Source organism: Dendronephthya gigantea, unplaced genomic scaffold (assembly GCF_004324835.1).
Source record: "Dendronephthya gigantea isolate DGI-Jeju-01 unplaced genomic scaffold, DenGig_1.0 000118F, whole genome shotgun sequence".
In the NCBI taxonomy this organism is placed as follows: Eukaryota; Metazoa; Cnidaria; class Anthozoa; order Malacalcyonacea; family Nephtheidae; genus Dendronephthya; species Dendronephthya gigantea.
The window spans coordinates 590392-617360 of record NW_021163128.1 but is presented as its reverse complement, the minus strand read 5'-3'; the positions used below and the strand labels follow the sequence as shown (position 1 = coordinate 617360).

Genomic DNA, 26969 nt, shown 5'->3' with positions numbered 1-26969 from the left:
CTCTTAAATGCGTTTTGCTGAGAGTCTGTTAAATGCTGAGAGTCTCTTAAATGCATTTTCCTGCGTTTTGAGAAGTCTTTTTTCTGAAACCCTATGCCACTTAAGCCTAAAAGTAAGATGACCAGCTTTCTACAAAGAGTCAAGAATGAGTTAAACTTTCACAAAACTTTTAAAACTGTATTGAATTCACATTATATGTAGGTAAATAAGATATGATCTACATAAACACTTTAAAGAACAGAGTTTAAGTGCATAGTCATATCCATCATCAGCCACATCTCATTCACAGCTTATCTGGACTAGATCTTCAAGTCTCTCAGGTGACATGGCAGCTTGCAAATAATTGTTCATAATCTTTACTTTGCTATGTGTGCGCTCACATGATGCCACTGTTACTGGCAATGTAACCACGATCTTAATGACTTCGAACAAGTCGGGATAAAGATGGTGTAGGTCATCATCTCTGAAAGCATCAAGCAATGAAGGCAAACAGACCCAAGGTGTAACTGGAGAATTTTCATTGACGCCTTTCTCTTTTCTTTCCTTTACATGGTTCTTGTGTTTTTTGTATGCATTCTTCCAATCATCACACTGCTTCGATTTTGAAAATAGTAGGAATTGTTGACCAACGTGATGACTGCTACGCTTATAGAACTGAGCTATCTTCTCAACTTCAGGGACATTTTCTTCAGTTAGGTTTTGTGGATGGAAGGTTGGGGAAAGACTAATCATTTCACATGCTGTTTCAGAAAAGCGTTTGTCCAGCTGACTTTGTATCTTGTCCAAGAAAGGAAAATACAGTTCTGTTCTAAAACAATCTAACGCTGACTCGCCATCTGGTCAGGTGTTTTGCAGAGTAGACATATCTAAAATAGATTGGCCATCAGCAAGGTGGGTGCGGAGTCTTCGGCGGCATTTGGTTTGTAGGGCTGTTGGACTTGCATCACTAAAACTAACATCAAGGACTTTGCTGCCCCATTTTTTGGCAAATGAATTGGCTTCTTTTATAAACAAGTCGAACTGTTCATCAGTGCGAAAAGATGCAATCGTTGCTTTCAGATCCTGAATAGCAGTAACTCCTGATGTTAGATCCATGTCTTCTCTCTGCAAATATTCTGAGGCATGTGTGCTAAGAGAAAAGCACTTCCCTAAGATTTGCATGCAGCTACAAATCAATAATGATGCAATAATTAACTTAACTCCAGTGAGAGGGCATAATTATGAAAAGGTGCAAGATTTCTATGAGAAATTAAGCAAGAATTTCGGTGCAATTCAAACTCTGGGAGACGGTGAAAAACTTTCCGGATTTGTTATGACCACTATCAACAAGTTGCCACACATAAAAGCTGACTTGGTTCGAGCAGATGATGACTGGGAAGAATGGTCCATGGAAGTACTATTACTGAATTTGCAAAAGTGGCTTCGACGAAATAAAGTGGAAGATACGAGCAATCAGAAAGAAACCAGATACAAGAAACCAGAAGGACACTGGTATCAAAAGTCATCTGGACCCCCAAAACCTCACTGTGTTTTTTGTTCGAATAATGAACACTGGAGTGATCAATGCAAAACAGTGAAACGATTGGCCGACCGAAAGAAATTCTTTGCTGAGAAGAATCTGTGTTTTAACTGTGGTCGCACTGGGCACAGGGGAAATCAATGTCGAAGTCGTGGTTGCCTGAAGTGTAAGGCCAGACATCACACAAGCCTGTGTGATAAGAATGAAGATGACCAGGAGAACAAGTTAGTAACTGGATTTACCACTATAACTGAGGAGAAATCGCTTCCAGCCATTGTACCTGTCAAGATAAAGGGACAAACCCTGTGGGCATATCTCGACACTGGTTCAGGTCGAGACTTTATTTCACGCGAGGCTGTAAAGAAACTCAATTTGAATCCAACACATCACGAATCCCACGAGATTGTAACCGTGACTGGCACCTCGACTCAAGCCATGCCTATTTTCCAAACAACCATAAATTCTCTTGATGGGAAAGTACATGAAGATATTGAATTGACCGGTTCCAGACTCAAAAATTTTACCACAGTTAAAAGACCAGATATGAATGAACTCAAGAAGAAATACACCCATATGCAAGACAAAGGATTTTACATGACCAGCGATGGAGAACATCCAATTCATATCATCCTCGGTGATGGCACATACAGCAGAATTCGAACTGAGAAAGTTTACAAAGGTAATCCTGGAGATCCTTTGGTGGAAGAGACAACATTCGGATGGGTTGTTCATGGTGGTGAGAATTATTCGAGCGATGCCTGTATGTACACTAGAGAGGTTAACGATTACGAACAGTTATATAGTCTTGATGTTCTCGGAGTTGAAGATCGTGGTGAAAATGACCAAATGCAAGTGCTTGCTGAGTTTCGAGAGAACATAACTAGACAAGATGATGGCAGATACAAAGTCAGCATACCATGGATTCCAGGGAGTAAGTTAACAACCACAAACGAACAGCAAGGCAGAAGACGACTGAGCAACGTGAACAAAAAGTTGGCGAAAGATGAAAACCTGAAGCAAGAGTATGAGAAGATTATCGAGGATCAGTTAGCAAGCGGTGTGATTGAGAAAGCCCCAGACGAGCCATCAGGAGAGCGAGTGTACTACATGCCACATAAGCCAGTCGTAAGGCAAGATGCATCAACCACCAAAGTGCGAATGGTTTTTGACGCGAGCTCCAAACCCCATCCACTGGCATCCAGTATCAATAATTGTATGTTTACTGGGCCTTCCCTCCAACCGCTGTTGTGGGATATCATGGTACGAGCAAGAATGTCGTCAAATCTGCTTGGTCATGTATGGGACAGGCGAGCAGATACTCTGGAAATACAAGTACCAGCATTACCCGAGACTAATTCAGTTACGAAACGAAGTATCTTGAGTCAGCTTGGCAAAGTGTACGATCCATTGGGAATAATATCACCCACGATGGCCGAAGGAAAACACATTTATAGAGAGGCTTGTGAAGAAAAAAAAGGATGGAATGCTGAAGTTTTGCCAGAATTGAAGAAACAGTGGCACAAATGGAACAAACAACTAAAGAACGTGGAAGTACCGAGGAGCTTAACAGGGAATTCAAAAGAAACGAAGGCGCGTGTTCTGCAGTAACCATAGCGGTAGTTGAACATTTTTCTGGAACGAACAAAGGGTTGCTTACATCGAAATCCCGGATTTCAAAAAGAAACACGTCGATACCCAGACTCGAACTTGTAGGAGCTCACATGGCTGCGAACATGGCGAAGAATTTACATAATGCTCTTAAACGACAACCTATCAAGACCATCGTGATCTGGTTAGATAGCATGGTGGTACTTTACTGGTTAACCAATCCAGGGAAACCTTGGAAAACGTTTGTTTCCAATCGAATCAAGAAGATAGCTGAGATAACCAGCGAGCTCGGTATCGTTTGGAAGCATTGCCCGTCAAATAAGAATCTCGCAGATCTAGGCAGCAGAGGAGCAACCATGGAAAGATTGCAAAACGGAAGCTGGTTCAACGGTCCAGATTGGTTATTAGAAAAAGAACAATGGCCAGAACAACCAATTTTAAGAGTAACTACATCTGTCAGTCAAGAATACAAACCGATTAAAGAGCAAGCACTGTTTACGAAAGAACGAGAGCCAGACGAATGGGACGCTTTGCTAGAAAGAAATACATACTGGCGTACACTGCGAGTAACAGCGTGGGTGTTGAGATTTCTAAACAACTGTTTGGCAAAAGTTCGTCGAAACCAGAAACAGTCGGGACCACTTGTAAGCGAAGAAATTAGTGTCGCAAGATACGCTTGGATAAGAAGAGTACAACAAAGTGTCAACCCTGAATTACAAGCGCCTGGATGGAGAATCGTTGAAGACAAAGTAACGAAAGTTCTCAAGTGTAAAGGAAGAGTAAATGGATACGAGCCAATATACCTTGACGGAGGACTGTTCGTAGAAAAGCTAATAGCACACACACACAGCAAGATCAAGCATTTTGGTGTCGCAAATACCATGGCTGCGTTGAGAGAACAATGGTGGATACCACAACTTAGATCAAAGGTGAAAAAATTAATCAACAGTTGCAATATCTGCAAGCTGTATTCCACGAAGCCCTATGGGTCACCGCTAACGAGCAACATGCCCAGCTTTAGAACCGAAGCTAGCGAACCATTCGAAGTCACCGGCGTCGACTACGCCGGCCCGTTAAAATACAAGATCAGTAAGAGAAGAAGGAAAGTGCTACGTTAATCTTCACGTGTGCGGCGTCTCGAGCGATCCACCTGGAACTAACAAAAGCCAAGAAGCCGAGGAATTCCAACGAAAGCTCAACCAATTCATCGCTCGGAGAGGAAGACCACGGTTGCTGATATCTGACAATGCAGCGACATTCAAAACGACAGCGAAACTAATTAAAGCCATTCGAAAGAGTGAAAATTGCACGACTTCCTAGCAGCACAAGGTATACACTGGAGATTCAACCTCGCTAAATCCCCTTGGTGGGGAGGTATCTATGAAAGGTTGATACGGGAAATAAAGAAGACCCTTTATAAGACTCTTGGACGAACGCACCTTTCATTCGAGAATTTGGAAATGGTCCTCATGGACATAGAAATTAATATGAACAATCGTCCATTAACTTATGTCGAAAGCGAAAGTGGGGAGGAAGAAGTACTAACGCCAAATGTTCTCATTCGAGGGAAAAACACTTATCTCATTAATGACGTAGAGAATGACGATGATGAGCTTACGAAGATGCAAAGGAGAATCGCCAGGGCAAAGAACAATGCTTGGAAAAGATGGCAACGAGAGTACATACACAGTTTAATGGAAAGTCAAAGAGTAAACGGAAAACCAGTTAACGCGCCAGAAGTCGGAAAAGTAGTTTTAGTCGTGGGAGAAGAAAAGAACAGAAGCGAATGGAAGAAAGGAAGGGTAGTGCGACAAGTCAAAGGAAAGGACGGAGTAGTACGAGGTGTAGTGCTTTTACACAAAGGACATACTATCGAACGACCGTTACAGTTGGTGTGTCCACTCGAAATTCGTTGCACAACGAAAATAGAACAAAGGAAGAACGAGAACAAGCAGACGGTTGAAAAGGAAAAGCAGAAACGGGGAGCAGCTATTGAAGCAAGAAAGAAAATACGCGAACTGGCAGAAACCGAGGATGCAGACTGAACAGAGAGCCTCGCAGAGACAAGTAAATGAGGAACACTTCATATTGAGTTGACATTATAAAAATTGACTAAATTTTTAGGGGAGTTGTATACTAAATGCATGAATAACATCTAATTAAAAGCTGGGCGTGGCAAATGTCACGCGTCAAGTTAATTAGAGAACAATAGAACTGAGAACACACATAAAAATAAAGAAAGGAGTGAGACATTCAAGAAATCAGTGAGCAATCGTGAGGAAATTTTTGGTTTTATGTAAAGTTAATTATAAATGATAAGTATACCATTGTGTGATGAGTTCGGTATAGTCAAAGTATATAAATAAAAATGCCACAACCTTTTGTCTTTTGTTTTGTATAAAATATTGCTAATATATAAATAAAAACACAACATTACCCCCCTCCCCATTTCTCATTGGTTATGAATGAATTGGAAAATTGATTTGGAGGCACATGTCCCCCCCAGTCCTCCCCGAGGCGCCGCCTCTGAGAACACCCCTTATTTTATACATTGTTATCATACATTAGTATATGACTTGGCTAAATTTAAGGAGAAAGAAGAAGATCACATGGGAAATTCTAAAAAATACGACCAGAAAAGATATTCCACCCAATCTAGAATTGCTGTGGAATCAGCAAATAAAGCAATTATCAGGCAAATTGTCATATGGCAATAGACAATTATCATCAATTATCATCGTTCATTGGACTAAACGCTTTGCAATGTATCTAACAGTAGAAGTTTAGAAGAGTTTGTTCGAATTTATTCTAATTTGTTTAATTAGGATAAACGTATCCAGTATATGTAACAGTAGAATATCAGTTTATATCATTGTGCAAAACTTCAAAAAATGTGTTCTTCCTTACATTTTTTTCCAATTCACTTAATTAAAACTAATAGCCTAGCAATGTATCTAGCAGTGAAATATTACAGAAAATGTTGAGCGGAACTTCAAAAATATTTCCTTTCTTAGACTTTTTTCTTATGTAGTTATTTAGACTAAATGCGTCCCAGTATATGTAATAGTAGAATTCTTTATTATTATATTATTAATTAAAAGAAACGCCTCCCAATATATCTAACAGTGAAATATCAGATTATTTGGTTCAGCGCAACTTCAAAAAATTTTTCCTATAGTAGCAATTGTTCTAATGCAATATTTAAAGTAAACGCCCCCCAGTATATCTAGCAGTTAAATATATAAGATAATTTGATCCAGCGGAATTTAAAAAAGTTTCCTTTATTAAAATTTCCTGTTACATTGTTCATTGGACTAAATGCTTTGCGATGTATCTAACAGTAAAAGTTCAGAAGATTTTGTTCGAATTTATTCTAATTTGTTTAATTAGGATAAACGCATCCAGTATATGTAACAGTAGAATATCAGTTGATTTCATTGTGCAAAACTTCAAAAAATGTGCTCTTCCTAGATTTTGTTCCAATTCGGTTGATTAAACTAATAGCCTCACAATGTATCTAGCAATAGAATATTAGAGAAAATGTTGAGAGGAACTTCAAAAATATTTCCTTCATTAGACTTTATTCTAATGTGGTTATTTGGACCAAATGCATCCTAGTATATGTAACAGTAGAATTCTTTATTATTATATTGTTAATTAAAAGAAACGCCTCCCAATATATCTAACAGTGAAATATCAGATTATTTGGTTCAGCGCAAGTTCAGAAAATTTCTCCTATAATAGCAATTGTTCTAATGCAATATTAAAGTAAAAACTGCCCCAGTATATCTAGCAGTTAAATATATAAGATCATTTGATCCAGCAGAATTTAAAAGATGTTTCCTTCATTACAATTTCCTGTTACATTGTTCATGGGACTAAACGCTTCTCAATCTATCTAACAGTAGAAGTTCAGAAGAGTTTGTTCGAATTTATTCTAATTTGTTTAATTAGGCTAAATGCATCCAGTATATGTAACAGTAGAATATCAGTTGATTTCGTTCTGCAAAACTTCAAAAAATGTGCTCTTCCTTAGATTTTGTTCCATTTCGGTTATTTGTTCTAATGTAGTTATTTAGACCAAATGCGTCCCAGTATATGTAACAGTAGAATTCTTTATGATTATATTGTTAATTAAAAGAAACGCCTCCCAATATATCTAACAGTGAAATATCAGATTATTTGGTTCAGCACAACTTCAAAAAATTTTTCCTATAATAGCAATTGTTCTAATGCAATATTTATTAAAGTAAACGCACCCCAGTATATCTAGCAGTTAAATATAAAAGATCATTTGATCTAGTGGAATTTAAAAAATGTTTCCTTCATTACAATTTCCTGTTACATTGTTCATGGGACTAAACGCTTCGCAATCTATCTAACAGTAGAAGTTCAGAAGAGTTTGTTCAAATTTATTTTAGTTTGTTTAATTGGGATAAATGCATCCAGTATATGTAACAGTAGAATATCAATTGATTTCATTGTGCAAAACTTCAAAAAATGTGCACTTCCTTAGACTTTTTTCCAATTCGGTTAATTAAATTAATAGTCTCGCAATGTATCTACCAAGAGAATATTAGAGAAAATGTGCGTCCCAGTATATGCAACAGTCAAATTCTTTATGATTATATTGTTAATTAAAAGAAACGCCTCCCAATATATCTAACAGTGAAATGTCCGTTTATTTGGTTCAGCACAACTTCAAAAAATTTTTCCTATAATAGCAATTGTTCTAATGCAATATTTATTAAAGTAAATGCGCCCCTGTATATCTAGCAGTTATATATATAAGATCATTTGATCCTGTGGAATTTAAAAAATGTTTCCTTCATTACAATTTCCTGTTACATTGTTCATGGGACTAAACGCTTCGCAATCTATCTAACAGTAGAAGTTCAGAAGAGTTTGTTCAAATTTATTTTAGTTTGTTTAATTGGGATAAATGCATCCAGTATATGTAACAGTAGAATATCAATTGATTTCGTTGTGCAAAACTTCAAAAAATGTGCTCTTCCTTAGACTTTTTTCCAATTCGGTTAATTAAACTAATAGTCTGCAACAGTCAAATTCTTTATGATTCTAATATATGCAACAGTCAAATTCTTTATGATTATATTGTTAATTAAAAGAAACGCCTCCCAATATATCTAACAGTGAAATATCAGATTATTTGGTTTAGCGCAAGTTCAAAAAATTTTTCCCATTATAGCAATTGTTCTAATACAATATTTATTAAAGTAAAAAGCGCCCCAGTATATCTAGCAGTTAAATATATAAGATCATTTGATCATTTAGAATTTCCTGTTACATTGTTCCTTGGACTAAACGCTTCGCAATGTATCTAACAGTAGAAGTTCAGAAGATTTTGTTTGAATTTATTCGTATTTGTTTAATTAGGATAAACACATCCAGTATATGTAACAGTAGAATATCAGTTTATTTCATTGTTCAAAACTTCAAAAAATGTGTTCTTCCTTAGATTTTTTTCCAATTCACTTAATTAAACTAATAGCCTAGCAATGTATCTAGCAGTAGAATATTCGAGAAAATGTTCAGCGGAACTTAGACCAAATGCATCTGAGTATATGTAACAGTAGAATTGTTTATTATTATATTGTTAATTAAAAGAAACGCCTCCCAGTATATTTAACAGTGAAATATCAGATTATTTGGCTCAGCGCAACTTCAAAAATTTTTCCTATAATAGCAATTGCTCTAATGCAATATTTATTAAAGTAAACGCCCCCCAGTATATCTAGCAGTTAAATATACACATGTAAAAATCTCATATCTTGTTGACAAGTTGCTGACTCAACAAGCTTGCAGACTTGTAGCGAGTTTTTTGAACAACTTGTATCAAGCTTGTTGAGAACAAATGTTATCAAATTTGTCCGAACAAGTTGTTGACAATTTGTTGGCATCAACAACTTGTTACAAGTCTTTTTTAACTTGTTGTAACAACATTGTTAAAACAAGTTTGTTTCTGTTAGTTCAAACAACTTTTAGTGCCATTGTCGATCACAAAATCTTTGTTCAATTGTTCCAAAATCTGTCAACACTGTTGAAATCGTTCAGGATTTTAAACTGATCATATATGTTTCGGTTTCTCTTGTTGTTCATTTAAATAATATGAATAATACATTTATATGATATATCTCTGTGATATATTTTAATTTATTGAGCAAAGTTCCTAGGTGCTGTAATTAAGCATTTGAGATATAATGAATAAATAAATCTTTCTAATAATTATACCAGAACTGTGTGGACATCCTTATGCCACCTCAGCCTGAATTCCATGCAGTCTTTATCTAAATACCAGACAGCTATTAATTAAATTATAGTGAATAAATGCATATTGTTACACACTTTTTTCAAAAGGCAAATATGACATCTTTCTTTTGACATCTCTACATCTCTTTTGTTCAATCATTAACATATTTCTAATGGACAAAGCGAAAATAAACAATTAATAATTTAGCTAATTTTGTCACAACAACTTGGATATTAAAACAATACACAACAAATTAAATAATTATGGAATTAATATTCGTATTCTTCATAGGCTGTAGAATCTTCACGTTTTATTAAACGCCAGTCATCTTGTGAGAGACCAGTGGGCCATGTTGTCGTCTTCCACTGGTAGAATAAACACCAGAAATCCTTCAGGTTCCTGGCTTTCTCTACTGTGATCTCTCGGATGTATTTGCGCTGCAGATAAAAAGATATATTATGTCAAATGTTTGTAGACTCATGAATGATCTATCATATCTGGAAGGATGCGCCAATTAGTACCTAATTTAAACATATTTTCCTTTTGTAGGAAAATCTAAACTTGAATCAACAATATGTAACATACCGTGATCTCATTTTGTAATTGGGCTTTGTGTGCTTCAATAACATGCTTTTGCCCAATCAACTGCAAAACCTTGTTGGTTACTACATCAGTTGGGCCAGTTAGTAATGATGCATAGCCAGCTATTCCAAGCAGCTATATGTAACAGAATAACAATATTTTAAAGCAATTTATACAGCATGGTAATTTATCAGATTATATTCAGTTAATACATTGGAGAAATTAAGGAAGCAAATCAGAATTACAAGTAATTATATATCTCTAGTTTCCTAATGATCTGCAGTCTTAAAAAATTAGAGGGTGAATCTTTTTAGCAGATATATATATGGATCAAACAGAGAGCAAAACTAATGAAGTATTACAAAATTAAACCTACATATTCTATGTTCGCTTCAGTGTCATTTTACGCGGAAACAGCTACTATTTGCAAGCAGTTGACTAGTACTGTATTCAAGACACACAATTAAGTCATATGAAAATACTTTCGATAAATGATAAATGATTTATTTAAAGTCGTTAGCACGGGATGTGGTTGCCCAATCATCCGAGCCAGAGGCTCATGGTTAAAGTGCACGACATAAATTTACCTAGATATAATATACAATAAAAGATTAAGAATATATATTACACTATTAAACAATCTATATTACACTATACTAAAATATTTGATACTGCTTAAAATTAAAATCAAATTATTAGTTATGAGATTATAAACAAGATTGGCATTGACACCCAATCAGTTCACAATGTTTCAGTTCTGTTTTAAATTGAGCCAACGTTGAGGCAGATTTAACAGCCGATGACAAATTGTTCCAAATATGTCCTACAATATAGCTAAATGAGTCATGCAAGTAACGACTATTATACTTTTCTTGATCAACATTAAGGCCATTATGCCTTAGATTATAGGGAGATATACGAAGTTTAAATAACTCCGAAATATATGCAGGCCCTCCCTGCTTAAAACACTTGAAGAACAAAACTAGAGATTGTTCAAGTCCTCTACGTTCTAATGTTTGCATAGATGCTAATTTCAAGAGTTCGTTGTAACAGATATTGTTACCTAAGTTCATCACTGTTCTCAGCCCAAATGCATTGGCTTTTTCAAGTTTCTTACTCGATGTTTTATTAACACCAATAAACAGTTGAGAGCAATATTCCATATGGGGTACAACATAGGCTTTATATAATAACGTTAAAGTTTTTGTCGGTACCATTCTTTTAATACGTTGGAGGGCGGCAATCATTCCATAAGATTTTTTCAGAACTTCATCTATATGTAATTTAAAGTTTAGTTCTTTATCTAAAGTCACGCCAAGGGTTTTTAACGACTCTTCAACTTCTATGATTTGATTATCAAGTTTCAGATCATACAAGCACTCAGATTTTCCCAGGATCATTGCCTTTGTCTTCCCATTATTTATTTGCAAATGATTTTCCTTAAACCAGTGGGATAAGACTTGAAATTCGGAATTAAGCGAATACTCCAGTATGGCGGGACATATGTCCGATGCATATTGGGTAGTGTCATCAGCATATAGTCGCAGTGATGTATCATTGACACGCCAATTGAGATCATTGATAAAGATGTTAAATAGTAAAGGTCCCAATAAACTCCCTTGGGGCACACCACATTTTAACATTAGCCAATCCGACAGGACTCCATTGCATTTTACTCTCTGCTTCCTGTTAATGAGATAAGATCTCATTAACTGCAGTGCTTGATCTTGCATTCCATAGGCTTTCATCTTAGCTAGTAAAAGATTGTGACATATGGAGTCAAAGGCTTTGGACAGATCAATTGTCACAATCCCAACATCCTTCTTTTGATCGAGAGCTCTTCTACAGTCATCCGCCAATTTAATTAGTGCTGTTGCACACGAGTGACCGCTCAAGAAACCAGACATATTAGTGGAAAAGATAGGGCAAAACGAACCATATAATTGATCATATTTAATTCTCTCAAAAAGTTTTGGTATGCATGATAGCACAGTAATCGGTCTATAGTTCACTTTTTTGACAGTATCGTCTTTCTTGTAGACTGGAGTAACATTTCCCTCTTTCCATGTACTCAGCCAGGTGCATTTGTCAATGCAATAGTTGAATGAATTGGTAAGAGGTAAAGCAATTGCAGGTGCCGAAGCTTTCAACAGTTTTTGAGTGATACCATCAGGACCACAAGCTTTCTTTTCGTTTAGATTTAACAATAGATCAGCAACATACTCTACACTAACATGCTTAAATGAGAAATTGAGATCAAAAGATCGATTTTTGATCGCCTGCACGCTACTATGGTTCACAAAATCTTGCTCAGACATATTCAAAATCGTTTCCTTGATTACGGGGGCAGTGAAAAATTCATTAAATATAGTGCTAGGATTTGAAACCAATTTCCCATCCTCTATAAGATGTATGTTCGTTTCTGTGTTACTGGGATTATTATTTGGCAATAATGGTTTCATTTTTCTCCAAAATAACCCAACAGTTGAGTTCGATGTGGTAGCAGCTTCAGCACAAAAATCTTTAACAGCTTTCCTCTTTAAATTTGTAACTAGATTACGCTGAGTTTTATAATCAATCCAATTTTCATTACTAGAGACCCTCCTGTATTTTCTGTACAATCGGTTTCTTATGCGTATTTGTTTCTGTATATCGGAATTAATCCAAGGTAATTGATTACTTCTCAGTCGAACTTGTTTCATAGGAGCATGTTTATCAAGTACTTCTTGAAACAAGGAAATCCAGTGATGCGAGACATCATCTATATTATCAAATACGTAAGAGCTGTCCCAAGGTACATTATTAAGATCAGTAATAAAAGCAGATTGATTAAAATTCTTCAGCGATCGAAATTCAATCAACTTTGCTTTAGGTTTAGGAAGCCTTTGTTTACGAACAATGTACACAAGGTCATGGTCACTTAAACCTAATTGCATATTCCCACTTATCGCAAATTGCTCCTGGTGGGAAACTAGAATTACATCTAGGAGACTTTTCGTTGTATTTGTCACTCTAGTTGGATTTTGGATCATGTTGGTTAAACAAAGTTGACAACAGAAGTTTAATAGATCTTTATTTGGACCCAGAGGATTCTCGTTTATATTATCAAGCATATTCATATTGAAATCACCCATGAATAAAACCTCTTTTCGCTTGTTATACATCCTTTCAGCTGCGACTAAACACGAGGAGATAAAGTTTGTTATTTTACATTTCCCTGGTGATCGATAGCATACACAAAGCATAAACCACTGACTTCCATGGCCTTTAACGTCAAGGCATATTGCCTCTATGCCCTCTGGCTCTAGTTTGATTCGACGCTGAGCTGTAACATTTGAGCGTAGGTAAACAAGTAATCCCCCTGCACCATTTTTCCTATCACGTCTAATGATACGATAATTAGAGTGTGCAAGTAACAGATTTGACACTGAAGCGTCGATCTTAGTTTCACTAATGGCAAGGATATCGAACTTGCATTCATCTAATAATTTTAGGACTTCATCCACTTTGGAATAGATGCTGTTTATATTTAAGTGGCCGATCTTTAAATTGTTTTTATAATAATCATTTATATTCATGTTAAACCACTCGGTGCTAGACAATGTTGTTGAATTTGAATTTGTATTATGAGTATTTGACATGTCAAGCTCGCCTTCCTTGCCTTGTTGTAAGTCCTCAAAGAACGAGTCGGAGGGATTGCATATTGAACAACTAATACAATGCCAATCTTCATCAGGATGGTTCAAGTAATACGAAACAAACATGTTCTTTGAAATACCTGCACACTGAGCATGATACCATCGCGAACAATCCACACATAAAATTCCATTTTGATTTTTTTTTACCGGTTTCTGGCATTCAGCACAAGGGTATTTCCAACATGGCTGACGTTTCTCCTTCTTTGACTTTATGACATTTGGTCCAGGATTCAACTCTACGTCGCCACATGGAAGCATTAGACGAAAAGTTTTTATTGAGTTTGGATAATAAGGCTTACACCTGCCTATATATCTACATTTACTAGATCTTTTCCTCTCTGGGACGGCGCTCACCAGTTTAGATGCTTCGACATGCTTGATGAAATTCAATTCAGTTTGAGCAACAATTGATAAATTCGTTTGCTCAATTTTATTTCTAGCAACTTGTGTAATATTATATGGCACATTGGTTTCAGTATAAGATTTTTCATTGCCAAATACGACAAGCAATGCCACAAACATAAAAATATAATTCATATAGACAGAGCACTTAAACACACGTCTGTTCACCATCATGACATCATCCAAGATCATCATTCGATCTTTTAGTTATCTGCTGTACGACTATTGATTATGCAGAAAATTGGGGAATTTTGATTTATTCTAGGGGTGAGAACATCTTGTTTATAGAAGTTATGGGAGGTTGCAGCCCACAACCCAGAAAAACTTTCTATTTAAAATATGAATAATGCAACAAATATAATGCATATATCATTATAATCACTCAATGGTTTGAAAATTCCTCTCACCTTTCTTCTTTCCTTGCTTCTCCAATATTAAATAATTGGCCTTTTCAAACTTCTTAAACCTGAGCATTAACTCTTGAGTAGAAAGGCCTGATGGAGAGTTGGAAAACTCTAACTTCAATGCTCTGTAGAAGTTACGTTCACTGCATAACTCATGCATTAAAAAATGACATAAAAAATCATGATTGGCAGCAAATTGGATGGTTCAAGGTTTTAATTAAGCTGCCATATGCACTGTAATGAATAAATCCATTTGAGGGGGAAGAGAAAATATCTAGATTATGACTCAACTTACCTCTTTCTCAGGGGATTCCACCGTGAATCTCCCCTTACATGTATAGAATTTCCCTTGAAGTCGGAGGATGTTGTCCTATTAATTTTTTATAAACACTATCATCAAAAAATTCGCTAGGGTCAACTCTATCTAAGGTATATCAAAAGTATACCAGTATAATGAATCCCAACACCTATAAACTTACAGTATGGGAACAATTTGCCATATCAAAATTCTCCGATTGAGCCGCTCTCTTTATCTTCTTGACGTTGTCCAAAATCTCTTGCTGGATCTCAGACAATGCCAGAACAGACCGTTTCAAAGACGACACATGACCTTGAAGTTTTTACAACTTGTGGACGATCGGCTTTTTCTAAAAAAGAAAGAAAGCAAAAACAAGATTAAGAAAAATAACATTTGATTGAAAGGAAATCATAAAAAAAAGTTTGAAAAGAATGCGATTTCCATGATAAATAGAAAGTATCCATCAGCTTGTTCGTGAGGACATGCCATGCCATGATAAAGACGGGATATTAAAATAAAATTTATAAAGCCAATTTCCAGCAGGCAGCAGCCATTTTATGTTTATGAGCCGGGGGTTTGATGATTTTGATCTATGTTTTGATTGATTGAAAATGGGGGCATTGCAGAAAAGAATGATAATTAAGGTGGAATTTATTCAATATAAATAGCACAGAAAAAAGGAAAAGGAACAAAAAATAGATACCGGGCAAGCATGTGTTTTGTCGCTGTGGTGTAAAAAGTTCGTGTCTGCTGTTCAATGACGAGCCTACATAAATAAACGAAATAAATTATTTGACGACGAGTGTGCCGGATATACGTAGCCATTTTAATTTTAAAAAGACCTTACTGACCAAGACACGGTGGCATCGGTCTGCTTGTTGTGGCTTGTCTTACTGGCATCTCCAGCTCCGTCAACTCTGTTTTATATGAGTCACTAGAAAAGGTATGAAATATGTAAATATGTGTGTAAATATGTAAATATGTGTGTAAATATGTGAGTAAATTTGAGTACTTACGTATTGTTGATGTCCTGCGTCTCCGGATCTTTGTCAACAAATGGCTGATATTGACCACAAAACATTTCAGATTTTCTGCGTTATTTGAAGCAAATGAAAAAAAAACTGAAAACGCTCAAATGCTTCAAACACACGCACCCAATTGTTTAAGCGGGAAAATTAAAACAATGGCTCAATTTTCCAATCAACCAATCATGACAGAGTATTTTCATTCTGTTATCCTAATAAGGAGGCAAAGTTCAAAGCAAGCAGTTTAGCCACCAATAGCAAACATATGGTCATTCAAATTTTTTAGTAAAAATTAACGGAAAATCAACCGATTTGTTGTGAGCTTTGTCGAGGATCACCTTCCGCCTAAAGATGATCATTTATAGCTTAAAAATATAATTATTTTTGATTATGAAAAGAAGGAGAAGGGCAGTAACAACTGTGGACTGTGATATAAACTTTGAGTCGCAAGAAGCATCAGAAAGGCATCTTTTTTCGCGTGGTCATTTACAATGTTTGTTAGCTGCAAAAAATGCACTTTCAATGAATACGTTTGCTATTGCGGAGAAAGCGCATGATATTCTCGACGTTTTTAAGGTTGACCGCTTATTTGGGCAAAACGACGAACAGCAGGTTCGCCTTGACGATGAAAGATCTGATGATAGTTTGACAATGATGACGGATCAGATCTTCATGTGTTTGAAGATGATGGATTTGATGATGATGATGATGATAATGGCGGAATTTTACCACTCGACCTGAGAGACCTTTTATTGGATGAAGAATCATTTGCGCCCGTATGCGATGAGAATCATGGAGAGGGAGACAATTTCTTTCCCCTTCCCAAACGAAAAATTCTTTCTTTTGTACTGTTATGCTCACAGTATTATGAGGCCGAAGGTAAAAATTATTTAACACATATGAAAGCCCAAGTCAAATTAGTTGTGACGTCATAATATATTTGACAGACCTTAAATGATTGTAGCAATGTTAGTTGTTACTTTTTTAGTCAAAATCAGATTTGGAGTTTCGTCTGTTTTATCCTTCAAAGTGGATGGTTTAGAAGATTGTATCCTATTAAAAAAGGTGTGGTTATCATATAGAGTCATGAGGTTAAGCTTTTTAGATCGTCTTTCATTGGAAAGATTTGTTTGTGTGACGCGATAACGTAAGAATAAGCTTTAAATTTTAGTAATGAATTAATCTTTTATTTTCGTTGAGATGCTAAATTTCGATGCTACAATGCTTTACCTTTTCAATAAATAATGCCATTAAAAGCGAGTTTAACGAACATTTTTTTATTTCACGCTCAAAGAGTGATGGAAACGGACATCCTTTCTATTGGATCGCTTCTTTGGATATCATCAAATTGCAGAAGTCAACACCATCAATTACAATTCAATTGGCCAATCCAAACATCCTCGGCTTCGATCAATGGAAACACATATTATGTGAAAGATTTAGTCGTTTACAGGAATGGTGATGTACGTCATGGAAAGATGAACGGGTTCTTTATGAAGGTTAAATTATAGCATAAATCACATAAAAGAATATATATAATCCTATTTATTTATATTCCATAACCCTAAAGATAGATCGACTTAAAAAATGTTACCATTTACGCTATATCTAATATAGAATGTCAATGGTTCCTTGCGATATTTCGTTAAAGTAACCAAAACGATAGTTCTGGAACCTTTCTTGTTGGCCATCACACAAGACCATGAAGAGCTTCCCATAGAAAGCATTACAATGTTGTCTGACTACAACATCTGTTTCCAGGAAGTTAATGACGAGATTGTCCCACTCTGCGATGAGGTAATTACTTTGACGTAATTGAGTGAGCTTTTTTAATGCAGGCATTTTCTGACGAGACAAGCGGAAACAGGAGTAAGAAGTGTAACCAGATCGAATCATACTCAATGTTTCTTGCTGGTCTACCAAAAAAAGGAGTCAGAAAATTTAGCAATATACACTTGATTTGTGCTTGTAACTTGGTAGATTCAATCTCGTTAGGAAAAGAAATCGCAAAGGATTTAAAGGGTACGGAAGATATCTATCTTTATAAAGGAGGGATGCAGGGGAGCATGGGTGGCGGCTGTGGTTAGCGTGCTTCCTCTTAGCGAGTGATTCTAATCTTGAACTTACAAGGTCGTGCGCCTAAACATGAGTCCTTGACTTGGGAGATTGGGCATCCGACTCCTACATTTCCGACGTTAAATAAATCATACTACATACTGCATGATGGTCGATATTACTACGGATACAGTGGGTACTACCTCTTTTAATGTGTTTACAGGTCTGGAGGAGGGAATGATGATGTATGACGCTACGAACGATTGTCAAGTGTTTGCCCAGTGTCCAATTCTGTTTGTCGCTTGCGACAACCCAAGGGCGTCGGAATTTGCTCATTATATGGGTAGTTCTGCTAACTATTTTTGTCGGATATGCGACATACATCAAAGTTTCTTAATCAATTAGCACAGTATACTGGTTAACCATCAATTAACTATCATATACATAAAATTTCATCTAACGTTGGTTTCAGAAACAATTTTTGTGGTCTGTGCTTTGATATAACACTCATTAGTCAAGCTAAAACGTTCATAGCTCATCGTTATACATTATCTTCTTTCACAGGCAACAAAAGAAACCTCAACTGAAGTTGGTACTTTAAGAACAACACAGGCAATACAAACAACTATCCAGAGGATAAACAATGCAACGTAAGCTAGACTGTACACTATAATATAACGTATACTACAGTTTTGAGACAAACAAATAAAACCGCATTGTAATTTTTTCGAACTTAAAAAAAAAGTTTCTTGGAACAAATATTAGAATAAATAACGATCTTTACTAATTCTTAACAAAATAGTACTGAAAAAGCGAAGAAGGAAATACGTAAGTCTACAGGAACTACAGAAAAAGGAGGACAGTTTGATACATTATTAAGCTTCGGGCCAACCCAGTGAGTGCTATATATAATAATAAACAAATAGTGTGAATCAGTAGATAGATATATAAAGTTTCAGTGTTTTTTAACTATCACACTGTAGGCAGACACCTGTGGAGGTTCTTCATACCATCCTTCTTGGACCTGTAAAGTACTTAGTCAGGAAAACAATGAAAAACTTACATCCTCTTGAGAAGAAACATATTAAAGCAAGGATCGAAGCATTTGATTTCTCTGCATTTTCGAGACGTTTGCCAAGCAGTTTCGTCAAAATTTATTGATCCTGCGTTGGTCAAGACTTCAAACTCTGGGCTCAGATTGCTGTATTCATTCTCGATGGATCAATATCGGATGATGAACTTCAAGTTTGGCATTATCTCTGCGAGGTAAGTTTAACAAATAAAGTGCAATTGATTAAGATACATTAACACATTACGTTTATGAAAAAAGCTAAACATCAACCCTTTTTGTTTATATACTGTTATATGTTTTCCAGGCATTTGCGATGGCATATGGGTCAGAAGTAGATGTTGAAGATTGCGATAATGTGACTAACCTAATTGAGCAAATGGTAGAATGCATGACCGAAGTCCATCCAGAAATGTTGCAAAAACAAAAGTTTCATATGCTACTTCACCTTAGAGATGATATGTTGAAATATGGTCCTCCCCTTGGCTTCTGCACTGAAGGGTACATATCTGTCTTAATCTATCTGGGTTAATCGTCTTTAATCCTCAGAGTTTAAAAGGAGACTAAAATAGAATATGTAAAGAAAATCATGTTAGAATAATCAGGTTTATTATTTATTATATATACTTTAGGTTTGAGGCTTTTAATTCAGTTATAAGACAACTTAATGTCTATTCAAATGCTAACTAAAGGCCGGGTTTGCTGCAATTATATCTCCAATAAATATTATAATAAAAAGAATATTAACAATTAAGTTCATAATAAATAAGATCAATAAATTTTGTATCATTACGGATTTGTTTTGGAAGGTTTGACAAAGCAGTCCAAATTCTGGTGAAGGACATGTCAAAAACTGGATTTTAACAACACCAATCTACCCATTAAAAGATGAACTTGGTGATGACATTCATGGAAAATTCATATGCCCCGTTCTTGAGGAGAGTGAAGAAAAAGATCTGGTGGACTTCAATTCAATTTTATAAAAGGGAGTCTAGTGCATAACTGTGATGGCAATTGCATGTATATGAATGGAGAAAAGCAAGTTGTTGAAGAGAGAGAGATCATTACTTTGGAAAGGATTACCTACGACTATTCAAACAAGAGGTACCTCTTAAATAGGTTTTACCTTGGGGAAGCATGGCATTACATTCCTGATCAAGTAGATCAACAGCAACAATAGGCTTATTCAAAAAGCAGTTCATATTATTGCTGCCACGCACCGGCATGACAGCACACTATTTTTGACGTACATGACGTACATAGGAAGTACCTCGGCCCATTCCTTCACGCGACCTATGTATAGTCAAGATCTCGATTTGTTTCTGTCTGTTTGTCCGGATTTTCTTCCGGGGGGTGTTGTTTATGGAATGAGGGGGGTGATCAACTGGCGAAGAAAGTGCTATTATTCTCAGTAAAAATATAATTATGTTCCGTTTCTTCGGAGTTAGATGTGCTGTGCGTTGAAACTGCAAAATCGGAAGATTGGCAAGAAAGAGTTAAGAAAACGGTTCAAAATTAAATAGAGTGGAAACTATAAATATATGACCAATTTACATATTGACAATAATGATGAAAGTTTTAGTTTAGTGTTAATTGCAGAATTATGCAGAGGTAAGCATTGACATTTTTTAGATAAACAATTATAGTAAAAAATAGCAATAAATACAATCACATAATCATAATAATTGTATATAGTTCAGTGGCTTACCCTAGGTAGCCCAAAGGTATTTGTGTTTTAATCTAAAGCGTCCATCCAGTTTAATATCACGGTCTGTGACGTAAACACCAATTGCTATATTTGTATTATAATAAGATAAGGTTGGCAACTAAACATAAATTAACCACGTACAGCCTCAAAACTATCGACAAAAAACATTGAAAATATGCAACATAACTCACAAAAAACATCATAACAATAAAATTTGATGTTTTTAATTGCTCCCCAGTACATTTCCTTGTTGAAAACAACTCTAGAAATACGAAAATTTAGCGATACTTTTCGTATTGCCATGAATTTTTTCGCCGTAACGATGCGGGATGTCTTTTGCCTAGCACTGGTTTTCGATTCAAATGGCAAAGCAGCAACCTCATTGGCTCTTAAAATTGGCGAACACCAATTTGGCGAAACAATCTTCTCAAAGTCAGTTAACTTTTGAGCAGACGACATATCCAGACATTGACTTCTACTGTTCAAGAAGATAGCAAATTAGATAGCTATTAAAAAAGTTTTACAACATATACGCGGTTTACTGATATTTGTGAACCCTATTATGTCTCCTATGTGTATTATTATTTCACTTTGGACTCTTCGGCCCTCTTTGGGCTGGTACCAATGGAAATTTAGAACTGAATTATCTACCAGCTGCAGCAAGGTTAGACAATGGTTATAGAATTATAGCTTGCATATTAGTATTATTAAGAAATTTATGTTATTCATATATAGGTAAGCTTTTATATTACCATTCTTATGCATTAACTGCTCAAATTATTTAGGCTTGGTCTAAATTCATTCATGTAATTAATCTCAACAAAAAGCCTTGTTCTTGAATCTATCCCTATTATGCGCCAATATGGCTGCCGTTGTAAATAATCGCTTGATAGTAAATTCGATATTTTTATCCTTGTTGTTGTGTTTTTCAATGATTGAAACGTCTAAGATGGTTTGTAAGACATCAGTTATCCTAGATCCTGAAGGATTGAAAACGGATGGTTTATTTTCAAGATTTTGGGACCGTGTTAGTGTTCGGTGCTTTGTTGATATTCGCCGAACGAAATACTCATCGAAAGGTAAAATCTCTTTTGCGATTACTAAATCCGTTAAACATGGATCAATCAGCCTGGCATTATCGTCTAAACCCTTTACAGTCGACCTAACTGTATGTATGGACATTTCTCCCAACCCTGGACCGGCCAGCCTAAATTCTTCCGTAATTGAATTATCTCACCATTGTTTACACACGCCATCATCATCATGCGTTGTCGCGCCAAGCAGGACGAAATACAGCCAATGCTTTCTAAAGAGTCTTCGGTGTTTGTCTCAAACAAAGTACATTAATAACCGTGTCTACGTTATGATTCGTCGTATTGGTATACTAAAGCCATTCCGTGGTCGTCGTGGTGGAAAGAGCCTTCGTTTTCGTGAATATTTGAATGAATACGTAAATAATCATTCAACGTCAACAACCTCGTCGACGAATCATCACATTCAAACCACTAAAGAATTTGTCCCCTCACTAGTCCTTACTAATATTATGTCTCTGGTTCCTAAAATAGATGAAGTCAGGCATTTCGTGCTCGATAAAGATCCTGATCTGGTATTTATAACAGAAACATGGCTGAAAGATCAAATTGACAGTAACCAAGTGGTCATTCCTGAATATAATATGGTTTACAAGAATCGGGATACAAGTAGCCATGGCGGTGTTTGTCTATATCTTAAAAACTCCATTCAGTTCAATGTCCTGGCAGAGGTTCAATCGCCCGAATTTGAAGTTCTTTGGGTGAAAATAAGACCAAACAGACTTCCACGTGGCATACCATGCATAATTACTGCTACTATTTATCATCCCCCAACTTCCAACGACAAATTACTCCTAGATTACTTGACTGTCTCGCTAGCAAAATTGGAGAGCCAACATCCTGGTTGTGGCATTATTCTTGGAGGTGATTTCAATCACCTAAATATTAACCGTATTTTATATCAGTTTAAAATGAAGCAGCTTGTCAAGACCAATACCAGAGGCAATAACATACTAGACCTAATCGTAACTAACATTCCCCAATATTATCAAAAGGACAACCTACAATCTTTTCCCCCTTTCGGATTGTCCGATCACAACGTCTTGTTGTTAACCCCAAAGGACAGACCTATTTCTGCTAATCGTAGAAAAACGATTTTAAAAAGAAACTTAAGTGTAGCTCGGAAAAATGAACTTGGTCGATATTTGAGCTCAATAAACTGGGATATAATTGATTCAGGCAAAACCTGTGAAGATAAACTCTCTTTTCTGGAGGACATCATCAAAATCGGATTGGATTTTATCATGCCAATTGAAAAAGTGAAGTTCCACCCCAAGAATGCCCCCTGGGTCACACCAGATTTTGTTCACTTAATCAAATGTCGACAAAAGGCTTTTAGAGACCAAGACAATGCCTCTTTCCGACATTATCGCAATCTCGTAAACCAAGAAAGGAAAAAATTACGGAGCAACTATTTTTCCAGTAAAGTTGAGAATCTTAAGAAAGCAAAGCCATCTGCCTGGTGGAATGAATTGAAAAAACTGTCTGGTATGCAAACCCCTACACAATCAGAGAATCTGATCTCACAATTACATATTGACAACATCGACAAAGAGAATTTATCGGATATTGCGAACAGAATCAATTCAGCGTTTGTAGAACCTATGCAAGAATATCAACCTCTCCAAGACAACCCATTTACCGACACAGTAATTGGCCCTGATTATGAATTCACTAATATTACAGAACTCTCAACATATAACATCCTCAAGAAACTCATTGCTCGGAGAGCTAGTGGCCCTGACGGAATTTCCAACTGGATCCTAAAAGATTATGCTGAAATCCTCGCAAAACCTGTTTGCTCTGTTTTAAGTAGCTCATATAATGAGCAGAGGTTACCATCATTGTGGAAATATGCAGATGTCACTCCACTTCCGAAACAAAAGCCAATTACTGATTTAAACAAACACTTGCGACCAATCTCGTTAACATCTTGCATTTCCAAAGTCGGTGAAGAATTTGTCGTATCCAACTACATAGCACCTGCAATCCTGAAAGTCATTGATCCCAACCAATACGGAGCTATTCCAAATTCATCAACCACCCAAGCCTTAATCTCAATGATTCATCGATGGTCCAAAGCTACAGACAGTTCAGGCGCAGTCATATTATATGACTATAGAAAGGCTTTTGATCTTATCGATCATAACATTCTAATCAAGAAAATTAATGATCTACCAATCCCTCGTAAAGTTGCTTGCTGGGTCGTAGACTTCCTAATGAATAGATTCCAAAGGGTCAAATTGTCCAATGTTTACTCTGACTGGGAAAGAGTACCATCTGGTGTGCCTCAAGGCACAAAATTAGGCCCTTGGTTATTTTTATTAATGATAAATGACCTCCGATTAGATGGCATAGACACGTGGAAATACGTCGACGACACCTCTACATCAGAGATTATTCAAAAAGGCATGGATAGTAATATCCAACTTAGTTCCTCTGAACTCCAGGAGTGGTCCTTCCGAAATAGATTCCAATTAAATTCAAGCAAGTGTAAAGAATTAAGAATTGACTTCAAACGGCAAAAGCAACAATTTATTCCAGTTATGGTAAACGATCAACCGGTTGAAGTGGTCACTCATGCTAAACTACTGGGTCTTACTATTTCCAATTGTTTGAAATGGAACATGCACATCGAGGATACCATAAAGAAAGCCAACAAACGTTTGTTTTGCTTGGTACAACTGAAACGAGCAAAAGTCCCAGAAAAAGAAATTGTACAATTTTACTGTACTTGTATTAGGCCCGTATTGGAATATGCAGCGCCAGTCTTCCATCACTCTTTACCACAGTATCTGGCAGATGATTTAGAACGTGTCCAGCAAAGATCATTGGGAATTATATTTAAATGTGATAAGTATAATAAATGCTTAGAGTATTCCGGGTTAGAGACTTTAGTCAATCGAAGGCAAAGGTTATGTTTGAAGCTGTTTGATTCAATAACATCGGATCCAGATCACAAACTTTATAAACTTTTGCCCCCAAAGAAGAAGCAGACATATAATTTGAGACACAAACGTTCCTTTAATTCTTTTTTAGCACGTACTAAGCGTTTCATGAACACTTTTATACCACATATGTTAAATATTGAATAATGTCTATTGTACCTTGTATCTTGTCACCATTTGTAAATATTTATATAACCTACACCATCCTTGTATATATTATGTAAACATCTACGCAATTCAGCTTTAGCTGCAAGGTAGTTTTTAATAAAACATCTCTCTCATCTCTCTCACATTCTGCAACATTAAAACTCCATGTAAAAGAGATTAAGGGAAGGTTTGGACTATTTGAGTTCATCACCATATTATAGTAACAGAGCAAAAAATATTTATATTTTTCATTATATTCACATCCAAAAATTGGAAAATAGCTTTCAATCTTCTCATGTGTAGAAGCCACACAGCATTGCATAGATTAGATTGGAAATTGATTTGCATGTCATTCATGAATATTACAATCATGTATTAACTGAAATTAATATCTGTTAGCATTTACCATTTGTGTGTGAAGTTGGATTTATACTCATGTAAAAAGTATTGTATATATAGGTAAAAGTTGCATTTGTTTATTGTAAATACTTTGAATTCAAGTTTAAGATTCGAATAAAAACATGTAGTTTTTGCTAGTTTTATGGCAAAATAAATTATTTTCAAAGAAATTTTTTCGTGTGTTTGAATTGTAGAAATAACACATCAATCATGCTTGTTTTAAGATCAGCTCAGATGTTTTCTGGATCGAAAAATAACTGCTTAATTTATAATCGGCGACGATGTTGCCAATCAACTTGATATTTATAAAGAAAATCATTTGTGCTTGTATTTCTTACCTCTTTAACCAAACACATATATTCTTTTACAAAAAACACAACCATTTACCGTTTGTTTTTAAAATTTGGGCGCAAAAATGGAGATAGATAGAGCCAGCTTTAAAATATTAACATTTTTCGTCTTTCGAACACCTTTTTCCCTTACTTTAGAGTTAAAATACACTTGCCAGAGCAATTTGCGTGGCGCGTGGAATGGCGTAGGGGGGGGACAGCAACATCAAAGGGTTCCGCTGCGAGTTCCATAACTGTACATCATTAAACTGTGCTAGGGGCTTACAAGCTGCTCAAAGATTCCCTGAGACGCTGACGCATATTACTGTAATACCTCCCCTTTGGGCTTTGGTTCTTTCTCTTCCTTTTCATTTGCACAAGAAGCGTTTTATTAATTGCAGGTAAGAAAATCCGTTCTTTTTTAGATCAATCCACTCGACGTAATGTTTCCTTTTTATCGAGAAAGTGTTAACTGGGGCTGATGTATCTATTAGACATTTTTGTCTTGAAAACAGCATTCATCAATAAGTAAAAATTATTACTTTGTTTATTCATCACAAATTTCAAATGTGAAACTGATTCATAGTATAATTGACTACAATTTGTTCTTAGAAACATGCTAGCATTGAGAAATATCGTTATACACAATTCTGAATTTTATAAGAACTCGCTAAAAAGTACAGTTTTTACAATAGCTTTAGCAAGATACTTGGCCACGAGGTCTAGGTCACAATTTTATCTGCCTAATCTGTTTTTTGACTGGTTACGTTGTATGCATTTGGTTCAAATTTTCCTGTCATTCCACTTTCCCTCTCCTTCAGCACAATCTAAAACTGAAATTGTGGAAAGAGTAATTTTTGCACTTGAAATATTTATAACAAAGTACAAACTATAAAATTTAAATACTGTATTCAATCTGTATTATTCCTGTCCAATCACAGTGCAAGTATATATTTATTATAATTGTAGTTCATACCTTAAAGTACCATTTCATTCTTGGTTGTAATTTTTATAGATATATTTTTGGGGGTCTAATATTTAGCTTTATTCAGAAGAGATGGAATCCTCACAACAATGTAAGCAAATGACATTACATTAAAATATAGTAAATATGAGGAAAATATACATATGGTTAGTATTGATGTACCTGTATTAAACAATTTGCTTCTTATTCGTTAGCTTCAGACAAAGACTCGAATGATCTTAAATGCTATATTCACACCTTATCACCTGTTAAGATGTCAGCATCTGGAAAATGCAAGTATTTCAACATGACATTGCAAACTAATGAAGGCAGTAAGACTGCCGTATGCTTCTCCCCCGAAAAAAGGACAACTCTGGAAAAGCACCTCGTAGATAAGAGTCCTGTGAAAATATCCAACTTCAAGTTTAGTTCCAACTACAGCAAAGACAATG

At 35.8% G+C, this 26969-nt stretch overlaps 4 protein-coding genes across 4 annotated transcripts; 3 read left to right on the top strand and 1 right to left on the bottom strand.

The window, feature by feature from the left end:
• The first annotated feature begins 1093 nt into the window (after positions 1-1093).
• LOC114535467 lies at positions 1094-3127 on the top strand. Its single transcript, XM_028556773.1, has one exon. It carries the CDS (start codon positions 1094-1096, stop codon positions 3125-3127), a length of 2034 nt encoding a protein of 677 aa, XP_028412574.1.
• Positions 3128-3252: 125 nt separating this feature from the next.
• Positions 3253-4245, top strand: LOC114535466. Its single transcript, XM_028556772.1, has one exon. It carries the CDS (start codon positions 3253-3255, stop codon positions 4243-4245), a length of 993 nt encoding a protein of 330 aa, XP_028412573.1.
• A 342-nt stretch (positions 4246-4587) lies between these two features.
• On the top strand, positions 4588-5172 carry LOC114535465. Its single transcript, XM_028556771.1, has one exon. The coding sequence runs from the start codon at positions 4588-4590 to the stop codon at positions 5170-5172; it is 585 nt and encodes a 194-aa protein (XP_028412572.1).
• Positions 5173-9667: 4495 nt separating this feature from the next.
• LOC114535463 lies at positions 9668-14272 on the bottom strand. The gene is made up of 3 exons (XM_028556770.1): positions 11195-14272; positions 9984-10115; positions 9668-9835 (listed from the first exon to the last, which is right to left on the bottom strand). Exons 1-3 carry the CDS (start codon positions 14270-14272, stop codon positions 9668-9670), a joined length of 3378 nt encoding a protein of 1125 aa, XP_028412571.1.
• Positions 14273-26969: the final 12697 nt, after the last annotated feature.